This window comes from Diabrotica undecimpunctata, chromosome 1 (assembly GCF_040954645.1).
Source record: "Diabrotica undecimpunctata isolate CICGRU chromosome 1, icDiaUnde3, whole genome shotgun sequence".
NCBI classification, from domain to species: Eukaryota; Metazoa; Arthropoda; class Insecta; order Coleoptera; family Chrysomelidae; genus Diabrotica; species Diabrotica undecimpunctata.
In genome coordinates this window covers 36,289,343-36,304,256 of record NC_092803.1, presented here as the reverse complement: position 1 = coordinate 36,304,256, position 14,914 = coordinate 36,289,343, and the positions used below count along the sequence as shown (strand labels likewise).

At 31.8% G+C, this 14,914-nt stretch overlaps 1 protein-coding gene across 2 annotated transcripts in view; it reads left to right on the top strand.

Annotated features, from left to right (window-relative positions):
* Positions 1-14,914, top strand: part of LOC140447861 (3'-5' RNA helicase YTHDC2-like) — a 40,874-nt gene that overhangs the window by 1,068 nt on the left and 24,892 nt on the right. For both annotated transcript variants that reach the window (XM_072540781.1, XM_072540774.1), the window contains exons 3-4: positions 10,356-10,816; positions 13,558-14,529. In XM_072540781.1, coding sequence (XP_072396882.1) covers positions 10,356-10,816; positions 13,558-14,529 — 1,433 coding nt within the window. The remainder of the gene's footprint in view (positions 1-10,355; positions 10,817-13,557; positions 14,530-14,914) is intronic.

The following is a 14,914-nucleotide window of genomic DNA, read 5'->3' as shown; positions in this document are numbered from 1 at the left end:
TTTTCTATACTTTAAGTATGTATGGTTAATAATTTTTCTATATATATACAGATTGAACGAATTTAAAACGGAACATACGAAATCAATGTATTTCGGCTCAACTCCGCTCTAGGTGGTTGGCCAACAAAAGGTTGTCAAATAATTATATTATAAAAATCCAATACTTCAGCGGGCTGCTGGATTCGGAACTCATTCAAGAACAAGTCAAAACTCCACCCAAATAGGTTGCCTAGAATCACTGAAAAAAACTAGACTAAACAAGCAGTTATTATGCTGTCATCGCTTCCTTATAGTCCAAGAGATAGAGCCAAAATTTTGAACTGATCAGTAATATGACATTTCTCTATTGGAATATATTCATTGTAACTGGGTTAAGACTTTGCCTTACAGGCGGACGCCCCTCGTGGTACAGGGGGTGGCCTTACAGGGATGAAGTTGTCATTTTTTTCGGAAAAATTAACGATCAATAATATGGCTGAAAATTTGCCCAGAGTAAGATCTTGGTATAACTAGACGAAATCCCAAAGGGCGGACGCGAGAGTGGATACATAAGGTGTGGCGGACAGGGGTGAAATTGCAATTTTTTGGGGAAAAATTAACGATAAGTAATATGTCCGCCATTTTCATGGCTCATTATTTAGCCCCTAAAAACTTTAAATCCAAAAGGGCGGATAGCTGGGTTGGTACAGAGAGCCACAAAACGGGGTCAAATGTACCACTTGCCTGCGCATTTTAGGTCTCGGTAACAATTTTCAAACTGATTTTATTATGATATTTTTATACCGATTGATTTGAAAATTTGTATGCTCACTTCTGTTACTATTCTGAAAAGCGTCAAGTAGAGTTTTCCTCAAAATTTTCCAAAAAAATTTCCGTAAATGAAAATTTTCGTAATTTTTTGAGGTAAAATCTAATTTGTAGAATCCTTTCGATTTTCTGTAAGTTATACCATGATTTGTTTTCCAAAAATATTCAAACGATTTTTCCGATAAGAAAAAAAAATTAGAAAAACTTTTCTAAAACATTTGATAAAACTCTACGTCATCGTCTGAATCTTTTATAGAATATTTTGTAGTTTTAAAATGATATTATGATAATGTTTTTTTTTCAAACTAAAGTCATATTTACTTTACAAATCACATTTTTTTCTTAAATATAAATATTTTACGAATTAATTTTTAATTGAATAAATGTTTGATATTTGATATTTTATTAAATTAAAGTAATTTTATAATGTTAACTATTAAATATTTTTGGTATAACAAATAGTAATTTTACTTATTTTTTATTACAATAAAAAGGTTTTTAAATTTATATTGCATAAATAATGATTGTTCAGATATAAGAAAAATTTGATTTATTATTACATTAATAATCAATTACAAAATATATTATTTCTATTTATCAATGGGTAAAATTCAATTTGTAGAATTCCTTTAACATTTTACAAATAATTATTAATAAAAATCAATTTAATAGTGGAATTATCAATTTTTTAAGTTTTGAAATTTACTTTGTAGATATTTTCAATATTTTTTTAACTTTCAAATTGATTGAATTTTTTTTCATTAGTTAATATAATTTTACAAATTCTGTTTGGACATTAATTTTGCATCATTAATATTTTAAAATATTAAAATAATAATGATGCGCGTTCATTTAGATCAGTAATTCTAGACGCATGCGCTAAATGTAATAAGTATCAAGATGCTTTTATTCAACTTGGTGAAACTGACTTCGATTGTAATGAAGTTTTTGAAACCTTAGAAACTTTCATATGTCACTTATATGGAACAGGACTGACGAGAACAATTCCAAAAAGAAAAGTAAACGATATCAGAGTTTCACTATTTAACCGGCAGTATAAGTTGCATGATGTGAACGAGCCTTAAAAAAAAACTAAAAAATTTCGATGCTTCAAGCTTACCACCATGTCAAGATGAATTACACCAACATCTACTGCGAGCTCATTATATTTCAAATATTTGGACAAATGCTCATAAAAAAGTACCAACAGAATTGATTGTTGAAGAACATGGTTGGGAGTTTGAAGATGAAACATATAAATTCAAATGATTTAGTGGACCTCAGATGCCAGAATCAGTTCGAGAAGTAGTGATTGAAAATGAAGCAGATAATGAATGTGATATTATTGAAAGTGACGAAGATGATGAATGTGATGACATCAATGAGAGTGAGAAAAATGACGAAATTTTTAAAGTTTTTCTAAATTTTTTTTTCTTATCGGAAAAATCGTTTGAAAATTTTTGGAAAAAAATCATGGTATAACTGACAGAAAATCGAAAGGATTCTACAAATTAGATTTTACCTCAAAAAATTACGAAAATTTTCATTTACGGAAATTTTTTTGGAAAATTTTGAGGAAAACTCTACTTGACGCTTCTCAGAATAGTAACAGAAGTGAGCATACAAATTTTCAAATCAATCGGTATAAAAATATCATAATAAAATCAGTTTGAAAATTGTTACCGAGACCTAAAATGCGCAGGCAAGTGGTACATTTGACCCCGTTTTATGGCTCTCTGTACCAACCCAGCTGTCCGCCCTTTTATATTTAGAGTTTTTAGGGGCTAAATAATGAGCCATGAAAATGGCGGACATATTACTTATCGTTAATTTTTCCCCAAAAAATTGCAACCTCACCCCTGTCCTCCACCCCTTATGTATTCACTCTCGCGTCCGCCCTTTGGGATTTCGTCTAGTTATACCAAGATCTTACTCTGGGCAAATGTTCAGCCATATTATCGATCGTTAATTTTTCCGAAATAATGACAACTTCATCCCTGTATAGCCACCCCCTGTACCACGAGGGGCGTCCGCCTGTAAGGCAAAGTCTTAACCCAGTTACAATGAATATATTCCAATAGAGAAATGTCATATTACTGATCATTTCAAAATTTCGGCTCTATCTCTCCGACTATTAGGCAAGCTCCTCTTTCCTTTAAAGGAGACAGATAGTTGAACGATATTTTATACAATGTCTATCACCGGGTATGGATTTATTTTTGTCCAAGTTTTATATTGGTCCACTATTTCAAATGCAGTTCAAACAGACATATATTAAATTGTATGTTCCGTTTTTAATTGGTTCAATCTGTATATATATATATATATATATATATATATATATATATATATATATATATATATATATAACTTGTGCCGATAAGAGAGAATAAAATAAAGAATATGTGAATTGGTGGTACATGTGAGTTTCCTCAGTAAGTTTAAATTATTTTAAAACAATTACACTCCTAATTTTTCATGACTCGGGATATTAAGACTTTCTAACAACCAAATCATGCAAAGTAATTTTCATAACTTGAAATTAATTTACATCTTATTGCTTGATCAAACCATCCAATATTACACCTAGGTATTTACACATTTCCACGCTCGTTGTACTTTGTCTATGTGCTTTTATGTAATCTCTTTTGATAAACTATTGTCTTAATTTTTAAAAGAAATATATTCAGTTCTTTCAATATTTAATGACAACTTACTTACTTCTAATCAGTTACCTATATGAAGCAAATATTCATATCCTCATCTACTTTAGTTTAAGTGTTACATAAAACCATTATAGCAGTATCATAATAATAATACAATACCATGGATTTCATTATAATAATTCATTAATGTATAATATAAAAAGTAATTATTGTAGACTAAACCTTTTGGCATACCAATATTTTTATTGCATACTTTCTCTCTTTCTCTCTGGAACCATTACTCTTTTTGGAGTACTTCACTCTTCTGCATTTTTAGGTCAGTTGTATTACATGCTTGACTGGGCAGGTCATCATATTCTTTTCTCTTTTATTATCTTGGTAATCTCTATAATAGTTCTTTACATGCTCTAATATTTCTTCCTCTTTTTTTGACTTCACAGTTTAATATGATTTTTTCGTATTATGTTAGTGATACTTGAGTGCTGACCTCAGAGTTATTTTGCTCTCCTCTCAATGTGTGGCCAATCCTCTTACATTTTTCTCCTTGTGCCTAAATTTTGTGTAGTGTATTAGGGGCATATTGTGCCTTTGTTACTCTTGTTTTGTTTGTGTATTCTTTGCATCCCCCTGTATTTTTCATGTTTATTTGAATTCCAATAAATTATGTCAGAGTAATTTGTCTAGTTTTGTTTGCATGTTATATCTTATGTCGATAGATGACAAATTCACAATATAATACTTGTAACTGCTGGGCATGATAGCTTATAACCTTTAAGCAATTTCAAGCTTATCTACCATGTCTTTTTATAATTTTATTTCTGTTCAATTTCTCTTTTTTTTTTTCATTCCTGTTGTCATTTGCTGCCTTCTGAACGCTCATATAATCACTTTAGCTGTACTTCATCTAATTTACTTACCATTGCACGTCTTCAGCGTCATAGCCAGTGAGGTCACATGATACCAACACGAAATATTTAGGTGGTAGGTGTGTTCTTTTTTAGAATCACTTTGCCAAGTAAACTGGCATTACAGCCACTAGACATATTTTATTATATATGCGTAGAAATAATATTTAAAGATTTCTATTATTGTTAACTTAAAGAAATTCACCATAATATTGCACCTCCAGATCTATAGAGGCACAACTCAAAAATGCACCATTTTGAGTTAGGCCTTTATTTATATGTAGTTTTGAACGATCTTTTTAATGGTAATATCGTCCTGTTTCTAATCTTGTCCATTAATTTTATTTTTGAGTTATACCCCTATTTTTTCTGTGCGTCATGTTAGATTTTTAAATTAATCTAGAGGCACTTTTTTAGATGTGCCTTTTTAACAATATTTTATTGTTCCTTTGTACCGTAAACACAGGCACTTTTTAAGTTGTGCCCTTTGAAGTAATAGGTAAACAATTAAATTTTTAGTTGGGTCCGTATTACCACAAAGAAATTTGATTAAAATATTATTTATATTTTAATATATTTATACAAAATTTATTTTATAATAACACCTGAAACAAAATTGAGAAGACTAAAGAAAAATGCTGTTCCATCAGCTAAATTGCCCCAACCCATCATGAAGTTATTAGTAGAAAATGTAAGGCGTAATTTACAAAATATAACGTGGTCAGCTCCAAAAACTGCCTCAGCCTCAACTAAATATCTCTGCCGATCTTTTAACCATATAAATAATTAAGATAATGTAAACTTTACTTCCCGTGTTTCAGACATACTGTAGAAAAACAAACATTTAATTTTATTTTTATTCAGTTTTGGGAGTCAATTACCTTATGTATAAACTCCAATCTCAAACAAATAAACTTTGAAGAACGTACTTCAACTTTTACTTTGGCAAAACACACGTGTTGCAATGAGATTGAAAGCAGTGAAGAAGATATCTCTCTTTCTGCTGCCCACATACTTAAAAGGCAAAAGATGGATGAAGGAAACCAAACTGAGACGAATGGTGAAATACCAGGAAATGTACCTGATATTGACAATGAAACATATTATGAGGATTTACATTCTCAAGGTAAGTTAATGAATTTGTCATTTAACAATTTCCAAACTGCATTCACTTGAATGAAAGTCATAGATTTGTAGCATTAGCTAAAGACATCAAAATCATATTTTTTTTTTGTTTAGACCAGAACAAGACAAGAAAACGAAATACCAGACGCTGGAAGTCAGCTCAAGCCAAAGAAAAGCGCAATTCTGGGATGTCATACACAAATGCTAAAGGAAATCAAGTATCTAGTAGAAGTATTAAGCCACCTTGTAATGAAGAAAAATGTAGATTAAAGTGTACTACTAAGGTTACCCACGATGATAGAAAAGATCTTTTTAATAATTACTGGGACATGTGTGATATTAATTGACAAAGAGAATTTATTGTAAGGCATGTAACAATAATTGAGCCCAAGTATAGGTATATAAGGGAGGGGAGCACTAGAAGTAATAATCATGCGTTTAATTTTAATACTAGTCTGTAAACATTTCTTTTTATCAACTCTTGATATCACTGCTAAGGCATTTCGCACAGCTATTGCCAAAAACCTGTCTGTTGTAGTTCTTGAAAAGGATAAACGTGGGAAACATAAAAATCACCCAGTTATTCCTGCTGCCGTTGTACAAAAAATAAAAGACCGCATCAATAGTTTCCCTCGCATTCCATCCCATTATTTGAGAGCTCAAACAGACAGGGAATACCTTGAAGACCAACTTACAATAGCAGAAATGCATAGAATGTTTGTGCAACAGTTTAATGACACTAGTACTCAAAAAGTAACTTATGCTCTTTATGCTCATGTTTTTAGTAATAGTTTTAACATAGGATTCTTTAAACCAAAAAAGAATTTATGTGTAAAGTGTGAAACATTCAAAAATGCTAGTCCTGATGAACAAGAAGGACTAAAAATTGAACATGACAAACACCTTAGAAACAAAAAATTAGCTCGGAAGCAAAAACTACTTGATGCCGCTGAAGCAAAAAAAGGAAATTGTGTTTGTGCTTGTTTCGATTTGCAAGCTGTGATGCAAACACCACAGGGTGATGCTTCCCTATTTTATTATAAAAGAAAATTGTCCACTTTTAATTTCACTATTTATGAAATTGGAACCAGCCAAGGTTTCTGTTTCGTCTGGCGTTGCTAAGCGTAGTAGCAATGAAATTGGCTCATGCTTATTAATGTTTTTAAAAGATCACTGCGGAGACAAATATGTTATATTTTACAGTGATAATTGTGTAGGACAAAACAAAAACAAGTACTTGGCCAGTTTGTATTTGTATGCAGTTCAGGAGTTAGGTATCAAAAGTATTACACATAAGTATTTGGAAGTAGAGCATACACAAAATGAAGGGGATATGATGCATACCCTAATTGAAAAGCAAAAACAAAGGCAATTAAAATCTGGTACTATCTTTGTTCCTTTCCAGTGGGTTACGGTACTGCAAAATGCAAACAAAACCGGCAGTCCATTTAAAATAACAGAAATAGTTACAGATGATGTAATTGATTTTAAAAGATTATCAGGGCAGATTGGGAGTAACTTTTCAAAAAATTCAGAAAATGACAAAGTAACATGGAATCAAATAAAAGTAATGCATGCTAATAAGAATGAACCATTTATTTTACTGTACAAAACTGAATATGACGAGGAATAAAATTTTTCTCAGTTTTTAAAAATAAATGTCAGATCACGTAATCGTGGAAAATTAAGTAACTTGGTGCTTGAAAAAGCATTCTCCCATCCACCCTCTATATCAGATGCAAAGAAAAATGATTTGCTATCACTCTGCGAAACAAATCTTATTACAAAGCCCTACCATAATTTTTATAACAATTTGAATTCATCAGCTTTTCTTAATGATTACGATGCAGATGATATTGAATGATGCAGTTGCATATGATCTTAATTTCACAAAAGTTAATTATCTTTTTAAATATTACTAAAGTAATTTACATTGTTGAAATATATGATATTTTAATAGTACAAGTCCAATGATTACCAACATTGTATTAAATGTATTTTCATTATTTATGTCAATAGAGTAATGAGAATAAGTTAGTAGAATAGAATTAAATAATTTTAGGCAGTAAGATTGTTTCTGATTCCAATTCAAGTATTATTTTATAATGAAATAAATATTTTAATTGTTTTGTATTGTTTTATTAACAAACCTAAAGATGACCTATAGTGTCATATCCGTTTTATTAATGGCAAAACAGGCACTTTTGGGGTTGACATGCATGAGATGTACATTTTTGAGTGGTAATATAGGCACATGTCAAAAAACAATTTAAATATTTATTTTTAAGTTTTTTTAATGATACTGGTGTAAAATACTGGTGAATAAAAATAGCTAGCTGTAGTAAAATTATTTGTATTTACATTACATGTGATTTCATAGCATAAACTATTTTGTCTAAAACTTCAAAAGTGATTTACTCAAAACTATACTTTTTGAGTTGTGCCCTTATAGATCTGGAGGTGCGATATGTTTCATTTAATTTGTATAAATGAATCATAAAGTGTTTTTATGAAGAACATTTGTTCAGAACACACTGTAGCTGTAATCGAACGAAGGTGATATTTTGGCATAAATTGGTAACATTTATTTGACAGTTGAGGTGTTAACACTTTTTATTTTACATTTTACATAAAATATGTATTCCATTTTACATCTTTATATGACACATACAAGCGGCTCAAATTGTTTTTAACAAGATTATTTTTTAACTTTTGTTTTGTTTCTATTTATTTACATTAAATATTAATTTGTTTTGTTGTATAATCCACTTTTGCAATAATTATGTGACTTATTTGATTTAAAATGGATTCAGGATTTTTTTATACTTTCGCAACTATGTCAACTTCAATCTCTGTCAATGATAATGACATGCAACGGTAAGTAAATTAGATGGACTGTATGTGTCTATAGGGTGGTGGGCTCCGGAAATATTTTAGTTACTGCATGCCATTTCTATGCTAACTGTATGCTTTTATCGAGCATTAAATCAGTCCCAAATATAATGCGCATGCTTAAAACAAATGTAATTATTGAAAAATTTTCTTTGGTTAGATAAATATATTTTAATGGAATAAAGTTTCAACAGAAAGGGGTGAATATGAAATTGAAAATATGAAATAACAATTAATGGTTTGTTACGCCCCACAGCCCTCCCTCACTAGCCATCACTGCACATAACCATATATCAATTATTCTGTACAATATTTTCATGATATGGTTATAGTTTTATGGTCTTATAGGTTGTAATTTATAAATCATCTTTGTTTTGTATATAGGTCTGCTTTTCCATTTATCTAGCATCTGATTCATTTTTATAATTCCATTGAATAAATTCATAAGCAAGTTTTTTTGACCATTTTACTTTTCATTTCTATATAAAGTTTGAACAGCTTCTTCTTTGTGTGCTATGCTTGTTTTTAAGTGTTGGCTCTCGTCATGTTAACGAGCTGCTAGAATGCTTCTTGACAGTTCGACCTGTCCATTGTCTAATGTTATGCAACCAGGAGAGTTGTTTGTTTTTGGACCCAACGTTTTTCTTCTATTTTGTCCCGAATGATCAACCAGAGTAAGCAATATTTTGGTCGCCTCATTATATGACCAAAGTATTGATCCTTTCTCATTTTGATGGTGTGGTAGTGAACGCATGTATCATATCAAACAAGCTTTTGTCACCTTATTTGACAGCCACTGTAACGTGGCCATTTTGAGGCCAACGTCGTGATTATCTAGCTGACCTTCGATGTGCTTATTCAGTAGCAGAAATAGTAGTCACTGGACATCAGACCGGGGCTGTATGGATGATCAAAATATTCCTAGCCAGATGTGATGATATCCTGAATTCGTTTGGCCGCATGTGGATAGGTATTGTCATGCAGTAGTTATTTTTTGCTCAGCTTGCTGCCTCTTTTGTGTAGAATTGAACAGCGCAAATTTTTTAAAGTCATACAATATGTTTCGGAATTTATTATGTCCTAACGAGGCAAAAAATCAACAAGCAACACTTCCTTCATTTCCAAAACAGGTTAAACATTATTTTCAATTGTGATTTTGTCCCCATGTTGTTGTTTTCGGATGTAACGCAGACCGGCCACGTTTCATTGCCCGTGAAAATTTGGCTTAATTAATCGTAACTTTCAGCATCATAACGCTATAGAAACGTTAAGGCGCAAGCAAGTAAGCAAAAATTCGTAATATCTATCTGAAGAGACCTGTATACCCATTTGAACATTCAGACATACAATTAATTTGTGTAAGGAGGATTGGTCCGAGTAAACCAGGGACGAATTCTCTGAGCCCAATACTTTCCTGGCTCTCCTCCCTTCTCCCCATAGCATGCTTGGGAGGTTACTATTATAATTATGCTTGTCATATGAGAGTCCCGAGAGACCCTCATATGATGTATTTATAGAGTAATACGGGGCAGCGTGAGACGCTTCTTCTTAACTGATTTCACTCGAGAGTTTAGGTCCTTCCAATCCGCTTTAAATTGTTGGTGACCTTGTGCTTCCATCTATGGAACACATCGTACCCTAATATCTCTCGAAGGATCTGATTCGGGTGGTCTTCTAGCTCAGCGATTTTTTTTTGCTTTTTCTTCCATAGTTTCTAGTACTCTCACTTGCTTCAAATCTCTGGACAGGAAATGTTCGACTATGTATCTGGGCACATTTGCTACTTCTCTTAAGTATCTGTTGTATTTGTTTGCAAGTCAAGGCGCTTCCTAAACTTTTATTTTTGTCAGCACTTTTGATACCCCGTAAATCGTGGGCCCTTACTTAAAAATATGAATTACATGTTGCTGTTCATAAAACATAAAGTAAGTGTTAAGTTTTAATTTAAAAATATTTTCAGGGATGTGTACAATCCTAGTAAAATCCAAAAGCCTTTAAGCAAAAAAGTAGCTCGGAATCAAAATTTAGACACTAACTGTCTGGAAAATACTCCCATACTAATGCGCATGGAGATAGACCGCATCTTTAAAACCTTTGTAGATGATCCGGAGAGCAGTGAATACATTTTTCCATCAGATTTAAATAATTTCCAAAGGAAATACATCCACTTTAAGGCGGCCCAGATGAATTTCATTTCCAGATCGTATGGTAGAGAACCCAACAGGAAATTACACATAAAGAAGAAAGCTTTCATGCAAAAAGATGCCAAGAAATTTAACATCTCCGTTTGTCCAGGTTCAACAAGATGTCTAGATAATTTTGCTACTATGGCCAAAGAAAATATAAACGATGTGGTTCTGCAAAAACAAAAGTTTCATGGACAAAAACAAAAGCTTGGGAAACTAATTTCCAGTAAACCAGGTATATAATTTCATTTCATTTCACATGTTAGCTTAGAGGGCAGTTGATTGTCCACTTATATGCATTTTAATTCTATTTTGGGACAGTTTTAAGATGTCATTCAATATTCAAAACTCATGGAAATCCCTATATCTATATTGATATTATGGATATAATTTTTCAATTCTGTTGGTAGTTCTATTTTACATTCGTCATCAAACCACCGTTTATATTCATTATTTGTATGTCTATTACAAGTTTTTGCGGCCTTAGTCATGCTAATTTTTACCTCCATTCAGTAGAAATGGTACATTAATATCATATTGTCATAGAATTCATGTTTTAAACATCCATTTCCTATTTTTTAATATTGATGGCTTTTCATTGTTCGAAGATTTCCATGTTTTTATTTAAAAAAATCCTTTATAAAAAGTATATTAATATAAAAACTCTATCTGACTACATCACAGAACGTGTTCGGGATGAGTATTCCATAGTGCTATCCTAAAATAAGTATTACCACTTTAATTAAAGCAAAAGTGAAAGTTAAAATTTTGATCAAGGTTATAACAAAAATGTAGTTTAATACTTACTAGATTTACATGTTTGAAGGCACTAAATAATACATGGGTAAAAACCCTTTAAATACAGTTAAATTATTTTTTTTTTAATTAGAAATATGTGTCTCTAGGTAGAATTTACATTTATAATTATATTTTTAATACTTTTACATTGGGGACAATATTAGCTACAATACACTTTTTGAAATACATTTTTTTTCAACTAAATTGTATAGCTTTGCGTTTTTTAAAAAGTTTAATACATTTTTATAGTTGCCGCTGTTTGAGATAACAATGTCTTTTAGGTTATTACCAAGATTGTATTTACTTCTGGCCGTTAGGTAGTGTTGGCAGTCAAGAAGTGTGTGTTTTACAGAAGTCGTGGTGTTGCAGTACTGGCACAAAATCTGATTGCTGGAATTCATTAGGTGTCCATGTGTAAGACGTGTGTGTCCTATTCTTAATCGCTGAATAATAGATTTGTCCTTTCTTTTCATTGGTGGGAGCTGGTGGTAGAAAATGTTTGGTTGGAGAAGCGTTTTTTTCGGTGTTCTTTTTAGAACTGATAATGTTTGAATTTTTGTTGTTAAGTTTAGAGAACAGGCTTGTTTTGCTGCTAGATCGGCTTTTTCAATACCTGGAATACCAACGTGTGATGGGACCCAGAATATTGATACTGTAATTCCATTAGTTTGAAGACGATTACATATACTCTGGATTCTTGAATTATTGGGTGGATAGAATGTAAGTTTCTTATGGAGTGCATTGATGATAGAGAGTCAGTACAGATTGTTATAGTTTTATTGTCGTTGAGTGGAGTTTTCACGGCTTGTAGTATTCCATATATAGCAGTATAAACACTGCAATTGATAGAGAGTCGAAACAGGTTGACAGTAGTTGTATTTGTTGTAAAAGCACAGCCAACACCTCTCTCTGAGATGCGTCTGAGTAAAGGATCATATCAAAGTTGCATTTATGTAGTATTTCATAGAATCTTTGTTTGATAATAGAAGATGATATTTCATTCTTATTATATTTGAATAGTTCAATATTGGGATTCGGAAGTTTGCATATCCATGGTGGAGTTTAAGGGAACCTGAAAGGGGTGGTGGACAACAGATTGATATTATCTAAATAAGGAATTAACATATTTATAGTGGTCGGTACCATTCTAGAATTATTAGTAACTGGTAAATGTCTACTGTCGATGAGATTTCTTGTGGGTTTTATGGGATTTGCTGAAATTCTAGCGAAAAATAGCAGTAGAAGTTCTTAGATGAAGCGAAGGTTCGAAATGTTCTACGTTAATGCTTTCCACCAGACTGGATCTGAATGCTTCTAGATATAGTTAAAGAGAAGCACTCTGGACTATATTTAGTGAACGTAGTGGTGATTTACTTGATGACATGTAGAGAATACTACCGTAGTCAAGTTTTGAGCGGATAAGAGCTCGATATATTTTTAGTAGTGTTTCCTCATCGTGGTCTCCAGGAAAGTTTTTTATCGAAAATAATGTCGAGAAGTTTTATTTGGTCTACTACTTGGAGAAATTTTCCATTCAGAGAAATGGTTGGAGATTATGTGTTTTGTCTTCTGGTAAAATGAATAACTTTGGATTTGGATGGAGAGAAGTTAAGGCTGGATTGACTGGCCCAGTTGTTTATCTTATTTATCTTGTTCTGTGTAAAGTGTTTGTGGTGGATGTGACCTTTCCATGACAGAATAATATTATGTCGTCAGCACATATTCCATATTGTACAGGATCATTTATAAATCGTTTATACCAAGGAGAAATAGTGTCCTTCTTAGGACAGGCCCTTGTATGACACCGTTTTTGGTTGTGTGATGTGAGGATGTTTTGCCGATAGTAATTACTTTAAAGGATCGACCTGAGAGAAAATTTTTTATAAAAGAATATTATATTACCAGATATCTTGTTCTGACTTAGTTTGTTTAGTATCACAGAAATCGGTATAGAGTCAATATAAAGTGTTTAAGTGCTTACGGACATACATCAATTAACATCTCAATCTTTAATAATAAAGAATCCAACATCTTGCACATATCTGTTTTCCAAGTTCCAGGCACCAAATGTTTATAAAAACATATAGGATCTTATTATTTAAATTTTTTATCTCTTCCTGTGTTATATTTTTTGCTTTAATTATAAAATAAAGACATAAAACGAGATTTATTTTACAGGTGTTCCCCCTGCGGCGAAGTATAACCTCGAGCTAAAAAGTTTCCGAGATAGTTTACCAGTCTACGAACACAGAAATGAGATAGTAGAAACAATAAAGGACAATAAATTTGTCATTTTGTCTTCAGAAACTGGATCAGGAAAAACCACCCAGGTCCCACAATACCTCCTTGAAGACGCTGTTACTAATAATAAACCTTGCAAAATTATATGCACTCAACCTCGAAGGATATCAACGGTTGCTGTTGCAGAGCGTGTTGCTGTTGAAAGAAGAGAATCTGTAGGTGAAACTATTGGATATCATATTAAATTAGAACAAAAGTACGGAGCCAATTCCAATTTAATATACTGTACTACAGGTGTGTTTCTAAGAATCTTAATGGGATCATCAGATGCCTTGCAGAATATCACACACATTATAATTGACGAAATCCATGAAAGGGACAAATTATCTGATTTCATATTAATTTGTTTGAAACAGCATGTTCATAATTTTCCAGACCTGAGAGTCATTCTCATGTCAGCTACTATCAATTGTCAGAAGTTTGTGGATTATTTTAGCAATGTAAAAGTACTTTCAATCCCTGGAAGAATGTTTCCCATAGAAACCCACTTTTTAGAAGAAATTTTGGCATCAACAAACTACATGTCACTGAAAATGTTAGAAGCAGAGGATAATGGAAAATCCAAAAAGAAAATACCAGTAAATACCGTTTATGAAGAGGTAAAAGAAACGGATGAAGATAGAGATGAAGTGAATGAGTGTATGGATGAAGAATTGGATAGTTATCTTAATTTTTCGGAAAATTATGATTATACAGTACACAATGAGGAAGCTACAGCACAGATTTTTATGTATTTTATTTCAGAGGGAGTTTCTGTGAACTATCAACATTCAAAAACTCGACAAACTGCTCTAATGTTGGCTGCCCATCTTGGAGACAAAACTTTTATCAGCAGATTATGCAACATGGGTAAGTTTTTATTACAATATTAGTTATAGCCAGATTCAGCTCTTAAACGCTGGTATGTATGAGCTCAAGATGCAGAAGTTATTGTAAAATGATCTTATAGCATTGTAGCAGTTTTTTCTTCCACTCTGTTTATCATAAAAAATTTGCTAAGGTTTTAATTGACGTATTACACATTTTCGAAAGAGAATACTTAGAATTTCAAACGAGAAGGCATACTGTAAATGTATATTTACACATTCTATATTTATATTACATCAGGTAAAAGCAGTTGTGTCTTTCTTTTCATTCGTTTTTTTTTTCTCTGTAAATCTCATAAGTTCCTATTAAACACTTTTTAATTTGCGTCTTAAAATCTTCGAACGAGAATAAACACATCCAATTAAGT